General features: G+C 39.3%; 1 protein-coding gene and 1 long non-coding RNA gene across 4 annotated transcripts in view; one reads left to right on the plus strand and one right to left on the minus strand.

Moving 5' to 3' along the window:
• LOC118143779 (uncharacterized) overlaps positions 1 to 17,325 on the plus strand; it is a 100,708-nt gene extending 83,383 nt beyond the window's left edge. Inside the window, exons 4-5 of one of the 2 annotated variants that reach the window (XR_013524250.1) lie at positions 15,152 to 15,230; positions 16,025 to 17,325. This is a non-coding gene — a long non-coding RNA (uncharacterized LOC118143779). Of the gene's footprint in view, positions 1 to 15,151 lie in introns of both variants that reach the window. The other variant, XR_013524249.1, reaches the window with a different exon arrangement.
• The window catches only part of EXOC4 (exocyst complex component 4), an 808,475-nt gene that overhangs the window by 39,527 nt on the left and 741,682 nt on the right, over positions 1 to 27,266 (minus strand). For both annotated transcript variants that reach the window (XM_002751973.5, XM_035255084.3), the window contains 2 exons: positions 22,117 to 22,295; positions 19,045 to 19,204 (listed from right to left, as the gene is read on the minus strand). In XM_002751973.5, coding sequence (XP_002752019.3) covers positions 19,045 to 19,204; positions 22,117 to 22,295 — 339 coding nt within the window. The remainder of the gene's footprint in view (positions 1 to 19,044; positions 19,205 to 22,116; positions 22,296 to 27,266) is intronic.

A 27,266-nucleotide genomic window follows, 5' to 3' on the forward strand; every position in this document is an offset into this window, starting at 1 on the left:
GACTTTCTGAGCTTCAGACAGTACGATCTAGTAATCTGAGCCAACCAGGACTCTCTTCTTACCAAATTCAAATCCTGTTTCTGTTCTTTACTTCTTTCTCCTTCACTAACCTCAGGAGAACTATAAAGTCAGCTCAGCCAATTTAGTTTTTGCTGCTTTTCTCCTCATATTCACAGTCCTCTTTCACTGCCTTTCTCAGACAGAAGCGCAGGTGGGGTGGTTGGGAGTGTTTCCTCCAGCGTTCATAAGAGTGGAGGCAAATTTATTTACATTTATGGAAACCTTCAGATTCACAAAAGTACTATAAATACAGATGACTGTTATTTCTGACAATTTCAGTGTCTACTGTTAAAGTGACAAAGGACAACAAAAATGAATATACTGTATATTTTTGGAAGGGTTTTCTTTTCCTTGATAGCAACCACCTGAGAGTTTTGTTTTTGTATGAGCCCCACCACCTTAATCATTAAAACACCCATTTGTCATATCTAGGTTAAAAAAAAATCTTTTTGGAACCAACTAAGTCTGCAACTATATCGTTCAAGATACTATAATAACCAAACTCTTGATTTTCTTATAGGTATCATTTCAGAGGATCAGAAGCATCCTAAAATTATACTCCGTAACGTTCTCTTATATTAACAGCATTTGTTTTTTAAGAAAGCAACGTTTCATCTGCCTATAAAATCTTCCTTCCTTCTAAATCTTACCTTTTTCAAAAGGTACAGCTCAAAAACCGCTTTTACAACATTTTCTCTAATGATTTCAACCCACTTTGAATAATGTTCCATAAAAATGTCTTTCTATCACTTCATTGTTTTTAAATGTCTATCTTCTTTGACACCTAATAAACTCAGTATGGTAGTGTCTGCGCCACTCATTTATAACCTACGTTTTATTCATTCAGCAAAGTGCTACTGGGCTTAGCGATTATCTTGTTTTTGTTTATCCAGCATCTATCCCTCTTCTTTTGGTAACAAAACTTTCCTTTTCTCTAGAAAATGTTCTTTTAGGTCCAGATTAGACTGAGCAACTTTCCACCACAGGTGCAGATGGGTGATTTGAAATTGTCCACTCAGAATTCTCCATTCCCCTTGGCCACAGGAATTGGCTCAGAAATGGACAGAGCCCATCAAGAGTCCTTCCATGGATTTTGGAAGGGAGATTTCCCTTTCCCTAAGATTTCCAGCTATGAGTATAAGTCTGGGTGCCTTCTTTGCCATTGTGGGGAGAAAGGCTATGTAGTAATAAAGCCAAGCAAATGCAAATAGAAGCAGGAGTTGGACAAAGAAAAGCAGCGAGTCCTGCTGACACAGTCTGAATGCCTGGATAAAGCAAGACTAACACCAACCATCCCTTGAAAGTCTTAGCTTCATGACTCAAGAAATTTCCTTTTTTGGCTTAAATTATTTGAATTTGGTTTCTGCTCCTTGTGCTGAAAGCACTCTGACAAATGGATGGAATGTCTACTGCATGAGGCACTGAGTTTGGTGCATGTAACTGGAGGCTGAAGTTTAAATACAGCGGTAACTAAATTCCAAAGATAACTGCTAATGAACATGCCTCCCATTATTCACACTTCTGGTTAGTCCTCTCCTGCATTAAATCTGGGCTAGCCCTGTGACTTGCTTTAAGAAAGTGACAGAAGTGATACTATGCAAATCTTGGGTCTAGGCCTTAAAAAGGCCTGATAGCTTCACGCTTTTGGGAGCTCCGAGTAACCATGTAAGAGGTGTGCCTACCCTGATGAAGAAATCACATGGAAAAACTACATGAAGACAGGAACCTCCGAGACTACATAGAAAGAGAAAGAGGAACTGAGCCATTCCCTTCTCCCAGCTGGGTCCAGGCTTCCAGCTGTCTGGCCTCACCAAATCACCAGACAGATGAGGCAAGCCATTGTGGAGGCTCCAGCCCCAGCTGCCAGCCCACTGCAGCCACACAAAAGAACCCAAGGCAGTCCAGAGAAGAACCTTACAGCTGGGCCCAATCTGCTCAATTAAGAGAACTAATATGATGGTGGTTGTTTTGGGCCCTGTGCTTTGGGATGGTTTATTGGAAACAAACGTGTGGATCCAATACCTAACTTTTCCCAGATATGGGTAGCCAAGCTTCGGGGCATGCAATCTAGTCAATTTTGCTTTTTCTTTAAAAAATAAAAATCCTTGATAGGTACTTAAGTTTGTTAAGTAATTACCAAGATAAAATGATACAATGTGAGTTGAAACATCAATAGTAATAATAACAATGTAAGACTCCAAACTTTACTGTGGATTGCTAGAATCAATAGCTAAGATGAACGCTTATTACTAGATTTTACTAAAAATACATGTATGTAACAATCAGGGTTCAAAGTTGCAGAGAAGGAATTATTTAAAGGATACTGGGCAACTCCAAGATGAGCCAGGAAGGCTGGAGAATGAGACTTGGAAAGTGAGCAGGAATAAACAAAGCTAGACAGCAGCTGGGACTGTGGCCAAAATCTCTCCAGAATCACTCCCAAAGATAGTTTTGTGAAGATACCACCACAGCTGCATCTAAACACAGAACACCAGGTCTTGCTCTGCTGCCAGCAGAAGTGGATGTTAGCCATACCATTGCCACTACTACTGCTGCCAACTTAGGCAACCAGAAGTTGCCACTGCTGCTGATACAGCCTTATGTGGTTGGAGTCCTTAGCTCCCTGATCAGAGATCGAAGTAGGTACATCTGATTGGTGCAGCCTAGGTTGTTCCCCACACAGTAAGCAAGCCTGGGTTTTTTTTAGTGTTTATAATGGAAGATAGACTTTGTTCCACCCCAAGACCAGATTGTGGGGAATTCCTTAAACATAGATTTTAGAGCAGGGATAGCCAAAGAGACAAGGGTCAATAATATATCACTACATTTTGTCTTTTAATATGACTGGATTTTCTATTGAAATAACAAAAGACAGAGTTTCTTGATTTCTCCTCCTTTGTGAATATTTTAAGCTAACTTAGAAAAAACATACTAATTTCTTAAGAGCTATTTTAAGACACTTCCATCAGTCATTGTGGTACCACCTAGGTAGGAGCTCTACTGATACTGTGGGAATTGAGGCTTGTACCTGGTGGACTCATTCTCCCTACAAGGTGTGGTGCAGCCTTCCTCCTGGATTTGGGCACCCCTGATGCTGCTGCCATGCCAGGTCTCTCCGAGGTCTTAAACCCCTTCATTGCCTGCGTTGGGTCTTGGTGACTGTGGTCATTCCTAGACACGCCGCCTTAGGTGCTGGGCTAAAATCCTCCCTCATCATTTTCTTGGGTCTTCTTTGGTTTATCCCTGCAGGTCTACTATACAACATCTCCTTTCCCTTCCTCTCAGGGAAGATGAAATGCTCCCATTCCTCCTTTAGGTTTTGACTAGGAATACCGTGCAATACAGTCAAGAAAAGCGTTGAGGCTGTGGTACATTTTCTTGAAATACTAATGTATTACATTGTCATAAGCTGTATAGTGCAGGGGCTGAACTGCAGATAGACCTGACTTTGAATCGTGGTCTTGTCATTTGCTACAGTGTAGACCCTGGGTTACTTAATCCTTCAGAGACTGAGTTTTTCCATTTGCAAATGAAAATGTTAATTTGTAAACATACTAGATTAGTATAGGAATTAAATAAGATAATGTGTGTAAATCACATAAGTTATTCAAAGAAAGTACTCAATTGATAGTAGTTATTAACAACATTAAAAATAAAATTCTTTTAAGCAGTTTGTTACTACCTAGTCTTATGGAAGAAATGACATGCTCTGACAATTATAGAGATATAAAAATTCTGTGAAGCAGTATGAAAAGAAAATGAGGGGTTATTTTTAATCAGATATTCTTGCTTATTCTCAGATATATCATATTGAGTCACCAGTTTTTCAAAGACAGAATACAGTAAAATATATACAATGCTAACTATACTAAATTGTAGTAGTATTCTTCTTTGGTAATGGATCGGACACTCTAGACTCAGGCAAACATCATGGATCCCAGTTATCATTGCAATGTAAAAGCAGAGTCCTAGTTAGCACAATTTTCCATATAGAGGAATTACTGATAACCAGTTCTTACTGTTCTTATGTTTGGTTGTAAATATAAACAATAGTTCAAAGAAAGAGGTTAACATTGAAAAGAGGAAAACATTGTTTTAAGAGGGGCATCTTGGTATGGAAAATTAAGCGACCCTTTGAAATTAGGACTTAGGATAGTTCACTGATCAGTAATGAACAGAGAAATTAGACAGAATAGAAAAATTATATAAACATGAATTACTTGAGTTGAAAATACACATCAACAGTTCGTATTTTGAGGATTGAGCTAGCCTTAGTGCAGACAGAAGGAAATTGATGTGTGATAATATGTCATGCTGGCCAGTATACAGGCCTCACTATTTTATCTGCCTGGGCAAGGATCCCTGTTAAGATAGCTGCCAAAAGGAAATTTCTCTCTTTTTGTCCAGGTCAGTCAACACAGAGGTTGGTATTATCCAAGTAGATCTTTACAGACCTTATTGGAAAGCAGGAGCCCCAGGCAAGGAGCTACAGCTTTTATTAGAAAAAAAAAACAATTCTTTTTTTAAATTTAAAAAAGGGGAAAGAGCTATTACAGACTCTTTGGCTTGAGAGCCCATAATGTAAATATGGGCTATTGGTAGAAGGAGCCTTAAAATGCCTGAAAGCCAGTTCTTCCCCTCTGTACAACAAACAGTAAATATATAAGGCCCATTAGAGGAACTGGCAAATAGCTGATAGCCAATAGCTACGAAACAACTTAAGCGATCAGCTTCCTCGCATACATATGCTTCCCTTGTTCAGATGCTGGTTATGTGTCACTATCATTTCAATACTTATGTCCCTGGAGAACTATGCACCAAGAAATGAAAAAAGCAAAATTCCTGAAAACTGAAAAATAAAAATTCTTATATGCTATATAATTAAAGTTAACAAAAGAAACAGAGACTGCCACACACAAGGAACAGAGAGAAGCTGAAGCTTCAAATGACTGATTTACCACAGCAAGTAATTACTTTATGTTTTTCACAAACATTTGAAACCTATTATTACTTTCACAGCAGCACACATCAACAGAAGACTGTCGCCTAAGGGAGAAATGCGGAACTGGGCTGTAATTAATTTCTGGTCAAATATATCATGAAGCCTTTAATGTTGTCAATAAAAGACTCTAGCCACTAAAAATCCCCAACCTCTCCCTCTCTCTTTCGGTCCCCAATACCAAAAAATGTTTAATCAGCCTCTCTGTCAAACAGATTGCCTGAAGGAGAATGAGATGCAGTGGTAATGCCTGCTGAAAAGTTGAGGCCATTGATCCGTTCCTTCCCCTGACCGTGTGTGTCAAGAGAGAGAAGTCAATCAAGAGCTGGCCTCTCCTACTCCACTTGTTTTTTTCTGGTTTGACTCCATCCGCAACTGAGAAAAATAGAAGGTGTACAATTCTTTGGAGGAATTTAAACATGTAGATGCCAGGCAATGGAAATCATTACACGGCCACTAAAGTCTATATCGTTAAAGGTTAGAACTCGGAGATTAAGAATGCCTCCAGGAAAAAGTGAAATGGCTGATGTGAATAAAACCTTTCCATCAATTGGAAAGCCACGGCACAGCACAGGAGATGAAGAGCTAAAGCAGATGTGACATTTATGTTTTTGAGTACCTACATGTTTATTTTTTGAATTACTGTTCAGAGCCTTATAAGACCTTTATAGGTCATGCAAAAGCAGTAGCCAGTGTCCACCTCTGTTTTACTCTCCTGCATGTGTGGTGAGCAAATGCTATAAGCATGATCTTGACTATGAAAAGAAAGCAACCTACAGTACTTCCCTCCTCATTCATTCATCTATATACACATGCATTAGTTTGTCCAGTCAACGAATATCAAAATGCCTGTTATATACTGTATCTCAGAAATCTTTACAGTATCTTTATGGAACTGGATGGGACCTAATTTCCTTCCTCTTAAATATCTTTCCTGTGATAGTCTCTTTTGAGAGCTAGGAGTTGAGGCAGGGCTCTAGGTCTCTTGAACCCCTCTCTGGCTCCATATCATGAAACTCTAGGCAAGTACAATCTGCAAGAGACATTATAATTGATCTTCTAATCAAACCCTTCATTTTTTTTTTTTTGAGACAGAGTCTCGCTCTGTTGCCTAGGCTGGAGAGCAACGGCGTGATCTCCGCTCACTGCAGTCTCCGTCTCCCAGGTTCAAGTGATTCTCCTGCTCAGCTTCCTCAGTAGCTGGGACTACAGGCATGTGCTACCACACCCGGCTAATTTTTATATTTTTAGCAGATATGGGGTTTCACCATGTTGGCCAGGCTGGTCTCAGACTCCTGACCTCAAGTGATCCACCTGCCTCAGCCTCCCAAAGTGCTGGCATTATGGGCACAACCCCTTAATTTTACAGATGAATAAACTTCAACCAAGAGAGCTGAAGTGACTTACTCAAATTCGTGCAACAATTAAAGGTTGAATTTATTAGCCAACTACTAGGTGAATAAAATGCAATTTAGTTTACTCCCAAATTTCCAAGAATACAACCCGACTCTGCCTGTTTCTACACATGTAAACTGAGAATAATAATGGTGACTACCTTGTGGGTCATTTTAATGACAATTTAAGATTATCTAGAAAACTGCTTTCAAGGTTATTTTTACTTTCACTGCCTGCAGTAGGAGATAAAAGAAAGGGGGACAGCCAGGCATGGTGGCTCACGCCTGTAATCCCAGCACTTTGGGAGGCTGAGGTGGGCAAATCACAAGGTCAGGAGATTGAGATCATCCTGGCTAATGCGGCGAAACCCTGTCTCTTCTAAAAATACAAAAAATTAGCCGGGTGTGATGGCATGTGCCTGTAATCCCAGCTACTCGGGAGACTGAGGCAGGAGAATTGCTTGAACCTGGGAGGCAGAGGTTGCAGTGAACCAAGATCGCAGCACTGCTCTTCAGCCTGGGTGACAGGGCAAGACCTCGTTTCAGAAAAAAGAAAAAATAAAGAGAGTAAGGGGGACTAAAGGAGGAACATGAGGCTGAAAGACAATGGCCTGGATATTGCATGAATCTCAAAGAACATGAGGTCAGGTCAGTACTTCTGCATGATGATCTCCTGAGCACTTGTTAAACTGCAGATACTCAAGCCCTACCTTCAGTCTTCTAAATCAGGATTTTTAGGGATGGAGACAAAGAGGTTCCACTTAAAACAATTTCCCTGCAAGAGACCCTATAGTTGATCAGGACATTCTTATACCTCCCAGTCTTTGTGAAGCACTTGGTTTAGCTGCTTATTGTCTTAAAAGCACAGGTGTATGCATTTGGATTACTGCTAGGGCTGCTCAGCAGTGCCATGGACGATGTGCTAATTTGTGGTGTGGTTCTGAGACAGTAGTCTTGGGTTTAAGCGCTATTCCTCCAGGACAGTTGTTTGGAAGGCCAGCAGAAGACCCACAAGCACCTGATGTCTGAGCAAAACCAACCCCATAACACCTACCAAGGGTCTGCAGACCCTTCTGCAGTCAAAGTGCCCATTAAAGCTGATTAAAATGGTTAGCAATCAGAGCTCAGTGGAAATCAAGGGGGAAAGACACCCAACCAGAGAAAACAAAGGAAAAGAAAATGTTTGATAGCTAAGAGACTAACTGAAAAATAAAATCGTATTTTAATATAACAAAGCAAAATGGAGAACCATCGTTGACCAAAATGCTCTTACTTCACCTAGTTAAGAGCATACATAGACTTTGGGGTTGGATTGACCTACGTTTGAATCTTGCCTCTCTTCTTATGTAAACTGGGAATTTACTTAACCTCCTTAAGCTTTAGTTTTTTCATCTATTTGCAGCAATAGTTACATATAGAGTTTCAGGAACATTCAGTGAACCAATGTAGGTAAAGCATTTACTGAAGTTCATGTCATGTGCTGAGATCATTATGTCAGTAATTATAATTACTCATAATGGTAATATGTCATCATCATCATCATCATCACTGAGAGAAAGTCACCAACATAGGCCTCTAGGATGGTTTGTGGAAAAAAAAAAGAATCACATGTCTCCCAGGAGCTTTCCTTGTTTTAGAGAAAGTAGTTTAAAGTTAAAGGTCTGTATACCTAATAGATACCTAAAAGTACAAAAGCTATTTCTTGATAACCTATTTGTATTTAACTATGGATGCTCTCCAAAACATTTATCAAAAGTCATATATATCAAACATATGTTAAAACCCAAATTACTTTCATAAATACTTTAGATTGCTGACAATTAGTCTATTACAGAGAAGCAAAAGGAGAAAAAACACCCAGAAACCAAACCAAACAAACAAAATGAAATCATGGTAACTAGTCATGAGAACTTTATAATTCAGGAGAGAGAGGACATGCTAATAAAAATTAGAGGAATAAAATATTAAAAGATTGGAACAAATGAAGGGCAATATAGCACATAATGAGGTATTAATTTTAGAGTACAGAAAATCAAAAGAAAAAAAAAAGGATTATAAAAAGAGCAACTAATACGGGCCAGGCACACTGGAGAAGGTTTCAGAGAACAAAAGGTCCTTGAGCTGAGTGCTGGCCAAAGAATTCTCTGTGGACATGTGACCTCCCTTCAGTACTCTGATCTTGTTCTCTTTGGATCAGCAAAGGGTGTTCAGCAAAGCAGGAGGTGGGAATGAAGAGAAGGCCTCTCTTTCAGTATATGATAAACCAGGTAAAGGGAAGGGGAGGATAGAAAGTCTGGCCTTGATACATTTTGCAAGGGACTGTACTCTGTATTTAAAACAGCGATTGTGCCCGTTTCTTACTTTTAAGCATCAAAATTTAAACATTACATCTTTATTTAGAAAACAAGAAAGGTCAGCTTCCAGTCTCAAATTTTTCAGTGAGAATTCTAACAGAGTTGGTAAATGATCATTCTTGGGCTTCAGTCACAGAATAAGCTTAATATCTTTCAGTACAATGCAACCCTTCCCTGGCAGAAAAATAGCCTCCCTGGGTGGGTTAATTTACCTTATTAACTGTGAGGAATACAAAGGTATTGGAGGATATACAAACAGCACGATTTGATGAGAGATTTTGGACAAGTCACTTCTTATTTCTGTTCCGTGGGATTTTTATTGGATAAAAATAACACCCGCTATCTCTGCTAATCTCTGAATCATTCCAATTCCAGCAGATGTGCTACAAAGGGAAGCCTGTCACTGTCTGCTGGTAATCTTGGGGAACCCTCAATTATACATTGACAATATATATATACAAAATATGGTGACACTAATTGAGCATAATCAAAAGAAATCTTACTTAATCAAAGCCTCACACATGAGATATGTTTATGCGGAGTCAAACATTAGTTACTGAGAGTGTTTTCTTTTGAGAGGCTTAGAAGTATTTATTGCTCTGAAGTGCTCTGTGAAGGATATGCAGACCAGTAAGGCTTGCTCACCTGCATTCAAAGAGTCCTAATTAAACAATTAATTAGGGATCAATTAATTGTTACAATGCATGGGACCTACTGTAAGTGTAAAAAGAAAAGGGAGATCAGAAAAAAGCTCCATGGTAAGAAATGGAATAGCAAGGTCAAATGAAAGTTGAATTAAAGAGATATAATATTTTAAAAGTCTATTTATATAAAGATCTTTAGGAAATTCCATCCAATCAGGCCATACAAGATTTTGTTTTATTACCGACTTTTACCAACTGGCATATTTCCTTCTATCAGGCAGCAGCAGCAGCCAAGTAAACCATCATATTTCCCAATTTACTCGGGCTCCTAGGGAAATCAGGGCTAGCTTTTCATCACTATTAATTTAAAGAGATATAACGCATTTTAAGGGGCATCATCATTAAAAAAAGAAATTTTTGGCAGCAGACTATTCTCTTCTACAAAATTAATCCCAAATCTACATGACTCTAATAACCTTGAGTCAAAAGTTTGGAGTATACAAGGTAAATCTTGGGAAAGGGAGAGGCGCCCCTAGGATTGGGAAGGCGAAGAAGACCAATGGCAGAATAAAGCTGGGGAAAGCAAACAGAGAAGAGGATGTGAAAAATATTGTGCTTCTTTCTCAGAAACAAAATTGTTTTTCTAGCAAAGCAGCCAGATACATTTTTATTTAATAGGTGGGGCGTTTCATATTTTCAAGCCAAGTCACCTGTGAAGTCTGCTTCAGGGGCAGTACCCACTCTTAATTCAGAAGAGTAAGTAAGGGGAGATTTAGGAGACCACGGACATTCTGAGTCTGGCTGTCGGTGGGTGTTTCCAGTAGGTGGCAGCATATCATTACTAATCCTCTTTTATCAAACTACACCTTGTTCATTCCAGATAGGAAAACTCACAACCTTTCCTGCAGAAAACCAAAGTAATGTTCCTGGTACAATAGGTTTGTGGGAAATAGGTTTATGTAAACGGTTCCCCTGGGAGGAATTCAGCATTCTCAGCCATGCCAGAGATTATTCCTGGCTTTAGTGAAGGTACAAGGTCAAGGATAAAGCAGGGGTCTGCATCTGTATGTTTAGTTGCTAGGCTGGCTTTGTCACTCTGTCACTTGAGGAAAGTATCTGGACAGCTGAATTCCAAGAGTTGGAGAAGTTAACATGAAAAAATTCTCCCATTTATTGGGAAGAAGGATGCTGTATCAATTTATGGGAAAAGCAGCATTTCTGTGCAGGCAGCTATGTGATCACGTACTCTCTTTGGTCTTCATGAGCTGTGTTCTGCCCTTGTCCTATGAGACCATTCCTTTCCTATCTTCTTCAGGGACTCCTCTTCCTTCTCATCCCCTTTACTTTGGGTCTTCCCCAGGGGATTGCTCTCCATCTACCATGTTGATCCCTGTTAATGGTTTATCTACCATGTTGATCCCTGTTAATGGTTTAAACAGTTCCATGCTGATGATTCCCCATATCTGTTTGTTCAATCCTGGCCTCTCCCTCAAGCTTCCAGTTTACATATCCAGTTGCAGGTTAAATGTCTCCACTTGGAAGTCGCACAGGCATCTTACATTCACCACAGTCACTGATGATCTTCCCTCCATCAAACCTACTCCTCTCTCCTTGTGTACCCTCATCTTACTTGATGGTGGTGTGATCCGGCTAGACACTCAGGTTAGAAATTGGAGAGTCATCCTTGACTCCTTCCCTATACCCTCACTATTCAATCACTCTCAAGACCTGCCAATTTTAGCTCCTTCACACTTCTCAAATATGTCCCCTCCATCCCCCATCCACCCATCGCCAAGCACTGATATAGCTGAAGCCCTACATGTCACTTTCTTAGCAATCACCTTCCAATCGATTGGCAGGGCCTCCAGTATTACCTTCTTCAAATCCAAGTCCTATACTGCTGCTGAAATGACATACGTAGAATATAAATCTGACCATCTCACTCCTCTGCTTAAAATCCTTCAGTTACTTACAGAATAAAGTCCAAATAACTTTAACATCCCACAAGTATTTATGGAATATCTACTACATGGCAGGTATTAGTTTAGGCCCTGGGGCTACAGCAGTGAACAAAAGAGAGTCCCTGCCTATGGAGCTTATATTCCATTCAGGGTAGACAGATGAGGAACAAATAAGTAAATATAAAATCCATCAGATACATCATTTTTAAAATCATGGTAAGGAGAATAGGGAGTACTAATGGGGGAGGAAGGCATGTTTTGAAATTGCGGGAGAGGGCCGGGCATGGTGGCTCACGCCTGTAATCCCAGCACTCTGGGAGGCTGAGGTGGGTGAATCACGAAGTCAGGAGATTGAGAACATGCTGGCCAACATGGTGAAACCCCATCTCTACAAAAATATAAAAAATTAGCTGGGCATGGTGGTGCGTGCCTGTAGTCCCAGCTACCGGGAGGCTGAGGCTGGGGAATCGCTTGAATCTGGGAGGCGAAGGTTACAGTGAGCCAAGATCGCACCATTGCACTCCACCCTGGGCAACAGAGCAAGACTCCGTCTAAAAATAAAAAATAAAAAAAAGAAAAGAAATTGCAAGGCCTTAACAAGGTGGCATTTGTGGCTTATCCTAAGCCAGCTCTGACTTCAGCCCTGATGACGACTCAGGTCTCATTTTTCACAACCTCCTTCCTTGAACATCTCTCCAGTCCCCTGAACTACCCTTTCTCTTCCAAATGACTTTCTTCCTATTCTGGATAATTCCTATCAAGACTACTGTGAAGCATCACCTCCTTCTCCAAAAATTCTTCCTTTATCTTCTACCTCTCAGGAAGGATTAGGGAAACTAAAAAATGAGCTAAATATTTCCTTTTAAAAATTTCCCCATTAATGAGAGGATAATTCTTGGGCTCTTTATTTCTTATGACAAATTATTTAATTTTTAAAGTCTTAAAGCTCAACATCTTTTTTTGTTAAACAGCATCTAGATACAATTCACATCACATATAATTTTCACATTTACAGGGTACAACTCAAGGACTTTTAGAATAGTCATAGGGCTGTATAACCATCAGCACAATCTAGTTTAGCACATTTTCATCACCCCCAAAGACTCCTCTAGCCACTTCCCTATTTCCTTTCAACCCCCACTAATCTATCTCTATAAATTTGCCTGCTTTGAACATTTCATATGAATAGTATCATACGAAAAATTTTTTTGTTAATAGCTTCTTAAATTTAACATAATGTTTCAAGATTCAGCACATCATGTTTTTTTTGTGGCCAAAAAAAGTCCATTGTGGATATACCACATTCTATTCATCCATCCATTGATCAATAGCTGGGTTATTTGTACTATTTGGCTATTATAGACAATGCTTGCTATGAACATTTGTGTACATATTTTTGTACACACGTATGTTTTATCTGTGTATATCCTTAGGAGTGAAATTCCTGGGTTATATGATAACTCTATGTTCAACTTTTTGAGGAAATGATACACTGTTTTCCAAAGAAGCTGTGGCATTTTACATTTCTACACGCAGCAAAGGAGGGTTCTAGTTTCTCCATATGCATGCCAACATTTCACTGTCCGTTTTTTTTTTAAATTATTGTAGCAATCCTGGTGGGCATAGAGTGGTGTCTCATTGTGGTTTTCATTTGCATTTCCTTAATGACAAATGAATTGGAGCATCTTTTCAGGTTCAACATGAATTAGCCCCCTGTATATCTCCATTGGATAAGTGTCCTCTGAAATACTCTGCCTAATATTTTTATTAATAGACTTTATTTTTTAGAATAGTTTTGGATTCACAGAAACACTGAGAAGATAATACAGAGTTGACATATAATTTGTATCCAGTTTCCCTATCATTAACATCTTATATTAGCATGGTACATTTGTTACAATGAATGAACCAATATGAATACATTATTTTAACTCAAATCTATAGTTCATTCATTCAGGGCCTCGTAGTTTTTACCCAATGTTATTTCTGTTCCAGGGCCCCATCCAGGAGGTCACAGTGCATTTTAGTCGTCATGTCTCCTAGGCTCCTGTTGCCTGTGAGAGTTTTTCAGACTTGCCTTGTTTCTGATGGCTTTGACTGCATGAGTACTGATCAGGCATTTTACAGACTATTGGAATCTTTCTGATGTCATTTTCATGATTAGATTGAGGTAATAGGTTTGGTAAAGTGCCATTTTCATCACATCATGTCAAGGGCACATAGACATACTGTCAACATGATTTATGCATGTTGATATTGACCTCAAGAAAAGAGAGGCTGCCAATTTGGGCTTTTAGCATGCTAAAAATACTCTAATTGTGTTTTTGTTTTGCCCTGATCACATCCTATCGTAGACTTGAGGAGTGAGGAGTTTATTCCCAAATATATACGTTTGAAGCTTATTCCTATTTTAGGTAAGTTGTGTATGAAAGAAAGGAATGCAAGCCAAAACATTTGAGGCCTCTTGTCAAGCCCACCAGTCACCAGTTCTCTGTCTTGAACTAAGTTAACCTATCAGCAACATTTGACACAGATGAAGATGCACTCCTCTTCAAACACTTCCCGTGACTTCTGGAACAATATCCTTTCTTAGCCAGCTTCCTATTCTGTTGGCTGGCTCCTCAACTTTCACTGCTGGTTCTTCTCCAGCACTCCAGCGCCTCAACAGTGGGGTGGCCCAAGGTCTAATTCTAGAACAGCTTCTCTTTTTAATATACTTGTGTTCCCATTGAGATCTCGCCTCTTACCCTTTCTCATGGCTTTAAATTCCATCTATATGCTGATGACTCTAAAACTCCTATCTTCTCAACTCCAAGTTGTATAGTCAGCTCCCTTTCTGTCTCTATTCTGGTGCCTACTACGCATCTCAAACTAACATTTCTTGTTATCCCCTTTCTATCTGACCCCCCGGCCCTGTCCTGTACACACTTCAATACCCTCTCCTATGGTCCTGTTCACTTTCATCCCAGTATATAAAAACTTCATACTTTGAACTGTTCAGATCAAAAACCTTGGAGTCTTTGGTTCAATTCTAATTCCTCAGCAAATTCTGTTAGCTCAACTTTTAAAATATATCCTAATCTGACCATATCTCATCCTCTCCAGTGCTGCCATCTTGTTTTGAATCACCACTACCTAGAAGATTATTGCCACAGTTTCCAACAGAGCCTCCTGCTTCTGCCTTTTCCTGCAAGCTCCCCATCCCAACTAACAACCACGACATTAATTTCAACATTGCAGTTAGAGTGATTCACATTATTGTAGCACTTCTGCTCAAAACCTTCTAATAGCTTCCCACCTCAAGCAAAGTAAAACTCAATGTCATTACAGTGACCTTCAAGATCCAACCTCCTTAGATCAAACTTCAGACTTCATCTCTTAATCTTCCCCTGCTCACTCACTCCATCCATGCTGACTTTTCTGCTCTGTTCTTCAGATGTGAAGCGTGCTCCACCCTCTGGCTCTTCACCCTTAGATGTTCTTTCCTGCTATGCGCTTTCCCTAGATAGCCTCATGTCTTGCTCCTACTCTTCCTTTAGGTTTTTCCTCAAATGTTACCACCTTATTAAGGACTTCCATGAACCGTCTAAAATTTCGGATTACCTCCACTATATTCTGGCACCCGCTAGTCCCCTTCCCATACCTAGTCTCATTTTTTTAACTATAGCATATATTATCATCTGAAATACTATGTATTTATTTATTTATTACTTTGTGTCTTGCCCCACAATAATGCAAGTTTCATGAGGCCAGGACCTACAAGAACACACACTCAATAAATATTTGAAGAAGGAATGAAGACATGAAGGCATAACAAGGTGAGGAAGCTGTCCTGGATGTCACAACTTTTCTCCCTACCACTTCCTGAAACTTAGCTTTCATTTCCTTATCTTGTGCAGATTTAAGAATGAAAGATACCAGTCCATAGAAAACCAAAATTAGGGGAAAAATTGAGGAGCAGTGAAACCCTGAAGGAGGAGAGAAGGAAGTAGAGCAATAGAGGAAATAAAGGAGAAAAAAGAGACAGCTGAAGAGGCAGAGAAAGAGACAAAATGGGGTAGAGAAGGAAGAACTGGGAAGAAAACGCTGGGATATTTGTTTTGAACAATGGCGCCACTCAAACCAGAAAGACTGTCAGATATACCTTGGGGACTCCAACCACGGTTCGTTCAGACCTGTCTTGTTATGCTCCCACCATCTGGACTCCTAGGTGGCTCCCATGACTCACATACAGAAAGGCGCATGACAGCTCAAGTTAAGATGATCTGTGATAAAAAGGAACTAAAAAAGCACACTCATAAAGCTCTTCCACTTTCTAATTATTCTGCACTGATTTCCCTGGATAAAGTATCATTTTGACTCTGAAAATTAACAGTGGGGTCAAAACTGTAAGAGAGCTTAAATGATCATTACTATAGAGGACAGAGGCTCTCTGTACTTCTGGTAATGTCATAGGTTGTCTTGTTCCTTTGCTCATCCAAGATCTACCCTCCTATTAGAGATTAGTTAGAGGAAAGGTGTGTGTGAAAAGAGAGAGACAACCTAACAATACAATGAGTAGAAGAATCAACATCAATGGAATTGCTCCAGAGCCCTCATTTCTTTATTACAGAAAGGTGTTATATTTTCCACTGGCCAGGAAGGCTGAGAAGGTAAGAAAACTACAAGCACTTTGCAATTTCTTGTTAAATAAGTTTTCTGACACATGGCAACTAGTGATTAATTACTGTGTTAGAAGATAACATTCCTATAGAGATTTGCTGGAAATACAGATGCTGTCCATGCTTGATTAGACATTGCTTAAGGAATGCTGAGGCACACTGCTGCAGTCTGTTATTTCTGGCTCTTTTGGTATTACTGTTATATTTATTTTACACAGTTTCAAATTTGGTAAAATTGATGGAGCCCCTTTCACAAAATCTGTCTCTACCAAAAACAAGTAGGGGGGAAAAATCAGGCTATTAACTGTGTCTGTATGAAAGCAAAAAAAAGAAAAAAATGAGAGGGAAAGAGACTATGAATAGTAGAGCTACATTATTCCTTTTTGTAATGCTTTCTGTTTTACAAAGAATGAAGTGCAAGGAAGATACGTTTTTTTCTTACAAACTTATAAGAAAACTGACCCATGCCGCCTGGTTTAAACCTTCAGGGAATTAAACATAAACTGACCTGTCAATATCCAAGGCCTTCATCCACACCAAAATTAGCCTTGATTTGATATCTGTTCATTCATTCAGTATATACAATGAACACTTACTTTGTTACAGGCACTGAGAAAAGAGCCTCGGCCTCTTGAAGCTTTAGTATTAGTAAGGAGATGTTTTCCAAAGCAGGATCAGAGGAACAAAATCATTCAGTGCTATGTGTTTATGCTAGCCTATTTCCCTTCAAAAACCCATGTCAGACTAAAGAATAATAGTAGTAGCACATCTCCCAAGTGGTCACATGCTACTTGTACCTACTTCCTGGGACATAATTCACCAATACAACTTTGAAAGGCATGGCATGGTTGCCATTCAGTTATTTCCTGAAGAAATGCTTCATGGCCACATGACCTGCTGATGCCAACTTCAATCCTGCCCAGTTAGCATTGCATCATTCAGATGTCAGCTTTCGCAGTCCCCATACTGTCTGCCAAAAACTGTGTTAATTTACTTATTTCAGCTAAATAAAAAAAAAATCATTTAAAATAGGATGATTGAATTTAGGACTTGTATTCCTTAGAGCATTAGTAATGGGTTTCTGTATCCCTCAGGCCTCTGTGTTCTTAACTTCCCCTTGTCAATGTTATTATGACTAGACTAATTCAATAATGAGATCATTCCCCATAAGAGCGCCCAAATAAATGCAGCATTCAGTCACACCTGGTTTCCCTGATCTGAGCAAGGAAGGCTTTCCACCAAATTTAGCCTAAAACAGGGAATTTAATGAAAACACACACATACACACACACACACACACACACACTCTCTCTCTCTCTCTTATTTTCCCACAAATAGAAAGGAAAAGACAAGGAAGGAGGAGGACAGAAAAGCAGAGAAACAGGGTAGTAATGGAATAAATGGAGTAACAGATTGAAGAAGAAAGGTAAAAAATATATGGTTCATACCTAAAACAAAGATCGTAGTGTATCTGTCTTTATAATTGTTAAAGTAATATAATATTTCATCATCTACGTAAATGCCTCAAGAATTGTTTCAAATTTTCCTGAACTTCTCAAGGAATCAAAAAAATCAAGTGAAAAGACACAGAAATACTAAGTCTCAGGCAGGAACAATGGGGATTATTAAAAACAAATGACTTCCTAGCCATAAAGGCTTTTGGAAAATAAGGGAGTTTACAGAATAAACCACTTAGGTATAAGCAGCAGCATAGCACACAGGTAACACATGTATCACCTATCAGCTTCAATTTGCTTAAGCTTTCATTAAGTCACCAAAGGTTTGATATTCTAGTTAAGGGGTTAAGACAAATGAAGAGAAAAAAATTAACTCTCAATTTTGAAAAGTACATTGTACAAAAACATTAAAGACTGAGATCAAGGCTGGGTGCAGTGACTTGTGCCTGTAATCCCCATGCTTTGGGAGGCCAGGACTGCTTGAGGCCAGGAGTTCAAGACCTGCCTAGGCAACATAGTGAGATCCTGTCTCTATAAAAAAAATAAAAAATTAGCCAGGTGAGGTGGTGTGGGCCTTTGGTCCCAGCTCCTTGTGAGGATTCCCTGAGCCTAGGAATTCAAGGCTACAGTGAGTTATGTTCATACCACTGCACTCCAGCCTAGGCAACAGGGCAAGACATTGTCACTTAAAAAAAAAATTAGATGAGCAGACTTACAGAAGAGAAAGGATAGTGATGAGTTCTCACTTCCCTTCCAGTGAGAAGAAGAAGAAGAGATGGATTTCAATTGGAACAAGATGGAAAAAATGAGAAGTAGGCTCATGTAAAAATATAGTAGATACATGTAATTTACAACAAGAGGAAAAAAAGGGAAAATTCAAATGTTCAAAAAGTTGCAAGTGATGAAAAAATAAATATGGCTCATTTATACCATGGAATATTTGTTCAGGCATCATTAAAAGTAATGTTTTCAAGGAGTATTAATGAATGTGGAAAAATCATGTTTTCAAACAACATTATTGATGTGGGAAAACAAAATTAAATTAATATAAAATTGCATTAACATAGTTCTAATTTTGGAAAAAGGGAAATCATATGCTTGAGTATGTGTGAAAAGTCACATAAACAACACAGCACATGCAAAAAAGCCAGGAGAAAATATACCAAATATCTTAGCTTCTAGATCAAAGATTTATATTCTTCTTTGTATTTTATCTTATATATTTTATGCAATGAGCATGTACACTTTTAAACTCAGAAAAAAAAATTATTCAGTATTGTAGTAAGAACTTGGGTGAGACATCAGAAAATACTACCTGCCAAAGAAACAAAATTCAACAGAATTCTGTGGAATTACCTTCTCTATAGGACCTAAGAACATCTATCCAGGCTTCTTTCTTTCTTTCTTTTTTTAAACTAAGCTTTTTATGCACCAAGAGTCCATTTTTAAAAATGGCTTCAGAGGCAATGAGGTCTTGACTTTGGCACAAGAAACAGCCCAATTTTCCCTCCTACCTTGCAAAGTCCAGGTCTGCCTCCCGCGACATGGTGATGTTGGTCAAATTCTGCTGAAGAACAAAAATGTTCCTACACATTTTCTTGATGCCGGACTCACTGATGCGCCTGAAGTACTGGGCACCATTAATGAGGATGCAGGAGATCAGGTGTCCCAGGCCTGAGGGGTCAGCACAGTGCAGTGCAGAGAAAACGGAAGACGGATTAGAGGCATTCCTGCAGAAACTTGCACACAACATTGCTGTCTTCTAATCCTCTACACATTTAAGTGACCAAAGAAAATATACCTGATGGTTGCATCTGCTGATCTGACAATAATTTTAAGGTATTTCTACATTGCCCTAGTAGTTACAAATGAGTGGACTTTATGTTGGCAGCAAAGCCTGGTATAGCCACATCTCCAGCATTGCCATGTACACCTACTGTCACCATGCCATGGCCTTAGAGAAGATGCCAGGTTATTATAAACTACTGAAGTGCACAGGAAACCCTGCTTTTCTTTATAGATAACCGGACAGCAGAGTAGAACAAATGCATATACAATGACCCATTTGGACTCTCCTTCCTCCTACAAAGTAGAGGGGGACACTTTGGGCTCAAAAATTGATTGGCAGCCTACATAAATACAATCGGTATGAAACTGGATATTGTCAATAATGTTAATGTATTTCAACATTGCCAAATAAAAAATAAATCAATAAGAAATTGGATTATTGGCAATAATGCTAACATACCTTAATACGGGTATATTGTTAATGTTCTTATGACTAGACTAATTCAATAATGAGATCATTCCCCATAAGAGCGACCAAGTAAATGCAGCATTCAGTCACACCTGGTTTCCCTGATCTGAGCAAGGAAGGCTTTCCACCAAATTTAGCCTAAAACAGGGAATTTAATGAAAACACACACATACACACACACTCTCTCTCTTATTTTCCCACAAATAGAAAGGAAAAGACAAGGAAGGAGGAGGACAGAAAAGCAGAGAATCAGGGTGGTAATGGAATAAATGAGTAATAGATTGAAGAAGAAAGGTTAAAAATATATGGTTCATGCCAGAAAGTAGTATTTCTAAAGTAGTAACTGGACAAAATGTAATTAGAAACAAAGGGTGAAGGAAAAGCAGATTATATATTAACTGGTGACTTCCTGTGAGACACCCATGGACATTTTTGGGCCCCATAAGTGGTTTGTTCTTATGCCTGGAGGGTTGTCTTATGGTCTTAGAAGTTTAGCAAAGGGCAGCTCAGGATATCAGCAAACTAACAAGTCCTCCTTAGGATACCCCATGTAATTAAGTTGAGAAACGCTGGTTCAGAACAACATGAGACACATAAGGGTTACTATTTTTAAAAGCTGGATTTTAATTCTAAATGGAATTCAGTAAACGTTTCTTCCTTCTTTCTTATTCTTAGATGCTAGCAGGACATTTTCCTTGGAACTCTAAAGCTGGTCTGACTAGTCGCAAACCGTTTGCTATTGGTTGTTTTCCTGTTTTGAAGGCTAGTCTCTTCCCCATGACTCTGAGTTGTAGATCAGAGTGCGGGGCTCATCTCTTAGGTTCATTGCTCTTCATGTCTCAAAATGAGTTTTCCCTTGATCAAGGTGAAAGTAGAAAAGATGGAGGAGATGCATTCAGCGCTTGCTTCAGCCACACCCACCCAACACTGCTTCAAGACCACCAACTTGCATGTACTACTATTTGAAAGTGAAGAAAAGCTTTTCCTCCAAGAAAAACACAACGCAAATTCGACATTTACAGCTAGACAACTTATTTATATGAAAAATCTCTGTAGGCCAAGTTCTGGCGTCGTTCTCTCAAGCCAGTAACTTTAGGTACAGTTTTTTTTGTGCCACAATATAATGTGGTCTGCAAGTCTGGGCAATGAAGGGGTACACTGTTTGTAGGGAATAAGAACTAATGATACATTATAATAAATATATTCAATAAATGCATTTTGTAATAGGAATAAAACAAATGTTGCTATGCAGGGCTGGGAGGAGCCATAGTCAAGAGCAAAGAGGAAACTTGGTATAATAACAGAAAAGTGAATTCTCAGATAGGCACTGTGGCTTAAAGCTGGAAAATATTACAGATGTCACCAAACTCAGTGTCACGGTGTTAACTGACAGCTAACCCTTTAATCACTTACACTTTTTGGCTAAAGTCTTTGAGAGATATAACCCAGCAGAACATATCTCTTTATAACGTCATATACATTTATGGATTGCATTTTGGGAGGGTCCGTATTTGCTGGAATATAACCTTCACAAAGCAAATATTGGTCATGTATTGTCAGTTTGCCACAGTCCTCTGGACAATGTACCTTCTTGTTTTTAAATAATACTAGTTTAATTCTGTGAGAGAATGTAGATACTTTGGCCATCTAAGTTTTTGCACAAACAAACCAAAACATGGGCAAAGGAAACATACTGTGAAATCCTAACAGGAGTCCTCTGGGTGAAATTCACCATGGAAAATTATTGGGGTGCCATCACATCTTTTCAGAACTGTGAAGGGTAATGTTTTGAGATGGCACTTCCTGTCTCTCACACCCTTCCCTGCCTGCCCCTTGGAGGCATTTATGGACATACCCTTCCTAAAAATCGCTGCTAATATCAGAGGCTTCTGTTCTTTGCAGATGATTATACATTCTGTGAGAAAACTTCCTGTTCCAGTGATAATTTTAGCTGATGAGCGATCTTTCAGGATTCTCTCCTCATTGTGTGTATGTGTGTATTTTCTTTTTATTTTATAAGCTCCTCTTAGAGTTAATTTGTGGCCCACTCTGTACGTTCTCTCAAATCTCATGAGTGGCATGTCAGGGAGGCAGCCATCTGCCTTATCTTGGATTAAATCTCCTTATCAACCAGAAGCAGATGGCAGCCATACTGTTGTCTACCTAGTCATACACAAAGAGGCTAGGTATTGCAGATTTAGTTCAAACAAGCAAGCAAGAAAACAAACAACTCCTTTCTACAAGTCTTGAACTTCAGTAATAGAAAAAATCAGGAAAATCTTCATCCTTTCTTCCTCCCAAAATCCCAGAGACAGAAGCAGGGTCTGACCTTCGAAGATATACTGGAACTTGTGCTGCTGGAGGCTGGCGCTCATGGCCTCTTCAATAGCACTGATATCTTTGTTGAGCTTGACCACCAGGGGGTCATAATCCATACTTTCCACATTAGCCACAATGGCATAGTTCCCTTCCTTTGCAAGAGGGATGAGATAGTGGAAACAGTGAACCCTGAAAAAGAGGAAGATGGGGAGAGCAGTTAATAACAAATCTTTCCAGGGAGGGCAATGATCTTGGGACAGAGCACCAAAATAACTAATACATTATGAATAAATGTAAGATTTGTGATGATAGCGAACACTTGCTGTGTATTCTGTCTGTGCCAGACCCTGCGCTATACACTTAATATGAAGCAGTAGTGGCCTTGTGTGTTTCAATGTAAACACCCTCCCTGCTTTTAACCAGAAAGCCATCTTAGTCTATGGAACAACTGGGTGATCTGGGGCAAGCCAGCTGCTATGATCACTGCTTGTTTAATCCCTACAGTGTTGGTAAGGAGTTCTAAAATTCTTTGCAATGCGTGGGCTGCAGGCATAGTGTCAAAAGCATTATTAACTTTCAATATATATTGTTGCAATGAAGATGAGAGGCAGGGTTTACAGATCTTAAAAGTGTAAGGAGACTACTCTGGCTTCAATCACCAGCTGTATGACTGTAGGCAAGTTACTTTATCTTTTTATCCCTGTGTCCTTATCCACGAAATGGGGGTGAAAACACTACCTGCCTCATGGGGTGCTGTGAGTAACTACTACATATTAAGTGTTAAGTATAGCACAGTGTCTGGCACAAATGGAGCGCATAGTAAGTACTGGCTGACATCACTAGTCTTCCATTTATTAATGATAATTTATTAGTTAACTAACTCAGGTACGGAACCTCTATGAATTTGTTAGAAATTGTGCTAGGCCCTGGAAATATAAGACAGTTTGTATCCTTAAAGACTCATAGCCTAGCCGGGAGTGGTGGCACGTGCCTGTAATCCCAGCTACTCAGGAGGCTGAGGCAGGAAAATCCCTTGAACCTGGGAGGCGGAGGTTGCGATAAGCTGAGATCGTGCCACTGTACTCCAGCCTGGGCAACAAGAGTGAAACTCTGTCTCTAAATAAGTAAATAAATAACAAAAAGACCTATAGCCTAGTGGGGCTGATTAAGAAAGAAATGATTGAAAGAGAACAGCATCTCATTCCAAGCACGTCTACACGGTGTGCCATGGCAATGCGCTGTGCGGCGTCAGGAAAGGGTCCTGACAGAAGGTGATGCACTCTGGAAAAAACATCTGTAGGGGCAGAAAATAGGTCAGTGGTTGCCAAAGCCTTGGGAGTTGAATAGGGATTGACTGCAAAGGGACACGAGGGCATTTTGGAGGTGATGGTTGGGTTCTGTAATTTGATTCTGGTGATGGTTCTGTGAACGCATCTGACAGCCTGAGGAAGGAAGGCATTTCTGTGTGAAAATGGCCTGTGTCAGTTGGTCACACACAATTCTCAGGTTCTTTTTGGCAGGTATTAGTAGCTGCTGAAGAAGTCTGAGGTGGAAATGGATTGGGTGCACTGCCGCAGCCTTTTAAAGTTGTAATCACAGTGTTTCAGTCCAAATTCTGCCCTACATGTATCCCTTGGCAGGCAGAGTTCAAACAGGCTGTTCTGTAAGCCCACTCCAGTCCTAACTCTGTTGTTTTAGGTGCTCTGTCGGACCTTGCATGGAAGGTTCAATGGAGGTAGACATGATGATATAATCCAGGGTCCATGTTCTGTTACCTTTACAGTTGGCATCAAGTAACAAGAAATATTCCTAAATGCATGACTGCAAAAGCCTTGGGCGTTACTATTTCTAATGATGCAACCACAGGCTTTCCCTGTCATCTTTCTTTACTTACAGTCAGGTTTATTGAGAAATGATTTACAAACAGTAAAACTGTTTTAAACATTAAAACAGAACTGTTATAATGTACAGTTCTATGAGTTTTAACAAACATGTACAATTATATAATCATCACCAGAATCAAATTATAGAACTCAACCATCACCTCCAAAATGCCCTCGTGTCCCTTTGCAGTCAATCCCTACTCAACTCCCAAGCCTTTGGCAACCACTGATCTATTTTCTGCCCCTACAGTGGTCTTTTCCAGAATGCCATATAAATGGAATCATACAGTATGTAGCCTTTTGAGTTTGGCGTTTTCACTTAGCACAAAGCATTTGCGATTCATCTCTATTGTTCATTACTTTTTATTGCTGGAAAGCCTTCCACTGAATGGATGTCCCACAGATTATCTATTTGCTCACTGATATTGAGATTGTTTCCAGTTTTTTAGGTGGTTGTGGATAAAACTACTTCATGTACACATTTCTGTGGGCATATAACTTTGCATTTATTTCTCTTGGATAAATACCTAGAAGTGAGATTGCTGGATCATATGGTAAGTGTATGTTTAATTTTGTAAGAAATTACCAAACTGCTTTCCAAAGGAGCTGTGCTGTTTTGCTTTCTTACTGGCAGTATACAAAAGTTCCAGTTGTTCCATATCCTCACCAGCACGTGGTGCTGTCAGTTTTAAATAATAAGTTTCGGTCATCCTAATAATGTAGAGAAGTATCTTACTTTGATTTGCATTTTCCTAATGACTAATGATGTTGAGCATATTTTCTTGTCCTTATTTTCTGCCCATATATCTTTGATGAAATATCTCTTCAAATCATTTGCCCAGTTTTAAAAATTGGGGTTTTGTTTTCTTAAGTTTTGAGAGTTCTTTATATATTCTAGATAAAAGTCCTTTATCATTTCAGAAATCGCTGCCTAAATAAGATCATAAAAATTTTCTCCCATGTTTTCTTCTAGAAGTTTTAGAGATTTAGATTTTACGTTTAGGTGACTAATCCATTTTAAGCTCAGTTTTATAGAGGAATGTGCTATATTCTTATAATCGGTTCATCCAAGAGAATCCAAATATCTTGACTACTGCTCATTTTTACTGATAGATGCTCATCTTAACAGTTGCTAATTAACTAATGACTAATTTCACCAATAAAAACTCATTCTGACATTCATGTACTAATTAGCCAAAATGTATAATTTTTATAGGAACCCCAATAATGGTGCTGGTGGCATCCTTCTCTAGAATGCAATCTTTCTAATGCAAGTTGACCAACTCTGGCATGGGCTTCATGACTAGGGCAACAGATTGCTACTGTGGTTGAAATTTAAATGAAGTAGCACTTTGTTGAAAATAAAATAAAGCATTTATGCTCACGTATTTTAAAAGTAAATTACAGACATTATGACTCCAGGCAACGAGAAGGCCATGTAAAATAGCATGAGATTATAAATGCAGGATGTTCTGAGGACTGGTGAGTGGTTCTTTTCTGCTACACACAGATCCCACATTAGAGGCATGTCATGAGTTTGGGAAGATAGGCATGGGCCGGGTCATCACAGGCTCTGAAGGCCATGTAGGAAATCAGGCTTTTATCCTAGAAGCCACTGGGAGCCTTAGGAGGATTTTAAGAGGTAAATAAAATAATTAGACCTGAGCTTTGGCAAGATCACCCTGGCACAGTATACGAGTAGATTAACAGCAGAGAATGGAAGCAACTGGAAGTAGAGAGACTAGTTAGGAAATTCTTATGAATTGGAGGTGAGAGCTTATGAGGTCTTGAAGCTATTAGGAGAGAAGACATATAACTTTTCTTTAAGGTATTATCTTATTCCCAAGTGATTAGAGATTTTAAAAAAGGAAATTAAAATAGTCATCAGCAAATGCCAAATTCAAATAAGTATTTGTTTAGAATTGAAATTCTGGCATGTTGTTGCTGACCTTAGTATAACTTTGACATTAAGGAATTCTGCAAACACTGCTGATCACACAGTGGGATGGTTGATTTTCAGAGAGTGCATACTTCGGATCCCAACAGTGACAGGCAGTTGCTATTGAACCCACTTAGAGCCCTCCTGATGGTGAGAAAAATCAGCTGATAAAGGTGACATTCTTGGCATCTTGGACTCAAATGGCAACTTAATTTTCTCCTTCTAAAGTTCAAATAGAAAAAACAAACCTCAACAGTTTTTAATGGGCTCACCATGTCTTTCATCTCTTGGGGGTATTATTTGCCTTATGTTTCAAACCGTGGCGAGGGGCTGCTTGGTGGTTAAAATGTGACCTACAATGACACAGGTAAAATGTCAAACGCTCCTTAGATGGATCCTTCAGCACAGACTGCGCTGGATTTGAAAACAGTTTTTGGTTTGAACTTTTACAATGTCAAAGAAAAATACAGTCTATGGATATAAAGACATTTTGGGGAACAAGACCAATTTTTGGCATCTGAAGTTGTTCTGGACTTCTTGCTGGCATATCCCACTACTTTTTCCCATGAATTTTGTTTCTTCTATCTGTACTCTCTTATTACAATGGTTTCTTGGCTAAAAGTGCCAGAGACAGGAGCTAACCAGCCACGTTTTCACCATACCAGCTCCTGGACAACCTGGTCCAGGTTCTAGTGTTTTTTTTTTTTTTTAACAGCAGGATGGGAACAAAACAAGCATTTGCTGATGAGAATGATGTTGGCTACACAGTCTCTGTACCTCTTAAGACAATGCAGCGGACTTACAAGTTGACTACTGCGTGAAAGCAGAAACTGCAAACCAATTTGTTTTCTTCAAAGACAACAGGTTTTGTTTGGTAAAGTAGCACTTATTTTATCTGGGTTTGGTTTCAAACCAGCTAAGTCTTAATCACATTTTTACCGAGCACCTAATATACAGCAGGATACATTAGGTTTTGGGACCAGCCATAACAATGAACAAGGCACACCTGGAAGGGCTGCTTGATGGTCTCTTCTGCAGTCATGCACCCAGTGCACTTAGCAAACACCTGTATTCTAGAGTTATTTTATGACATTGGCATGAAACCTGTCTCATTCGTTTTGTATTGTCACTGTACAAACTGAAAAAAAACTGCTGACATGACCAGGACAGAGTGTGTCTACATTGACTGTCCAAGCCTCACGTGGTGTATTCTGCTAGTTTTATGTACCGTACTTTAAAAGGAACAAAGACAAGATGGAGCATACTCATAAGAAAGCAGCCTGAGTGTTGGAACCACGTTATAGAGCAAGTGAGGAAATTTAATTAAAAAAAACCCCC

This window comes from Callithrix jacchus, chromosome 11 (genome assembly GCF_049354715.1).
Source record: "Callithrix jacchus isolate 240 chromosome 11, calJac240_pri, whole genome shotgun sequence".
NCBI lineage: Eukaryota > Metazoa > Chordata > Mammalia > Primates > Cebidae > Callithrix > Callithrix jacchus.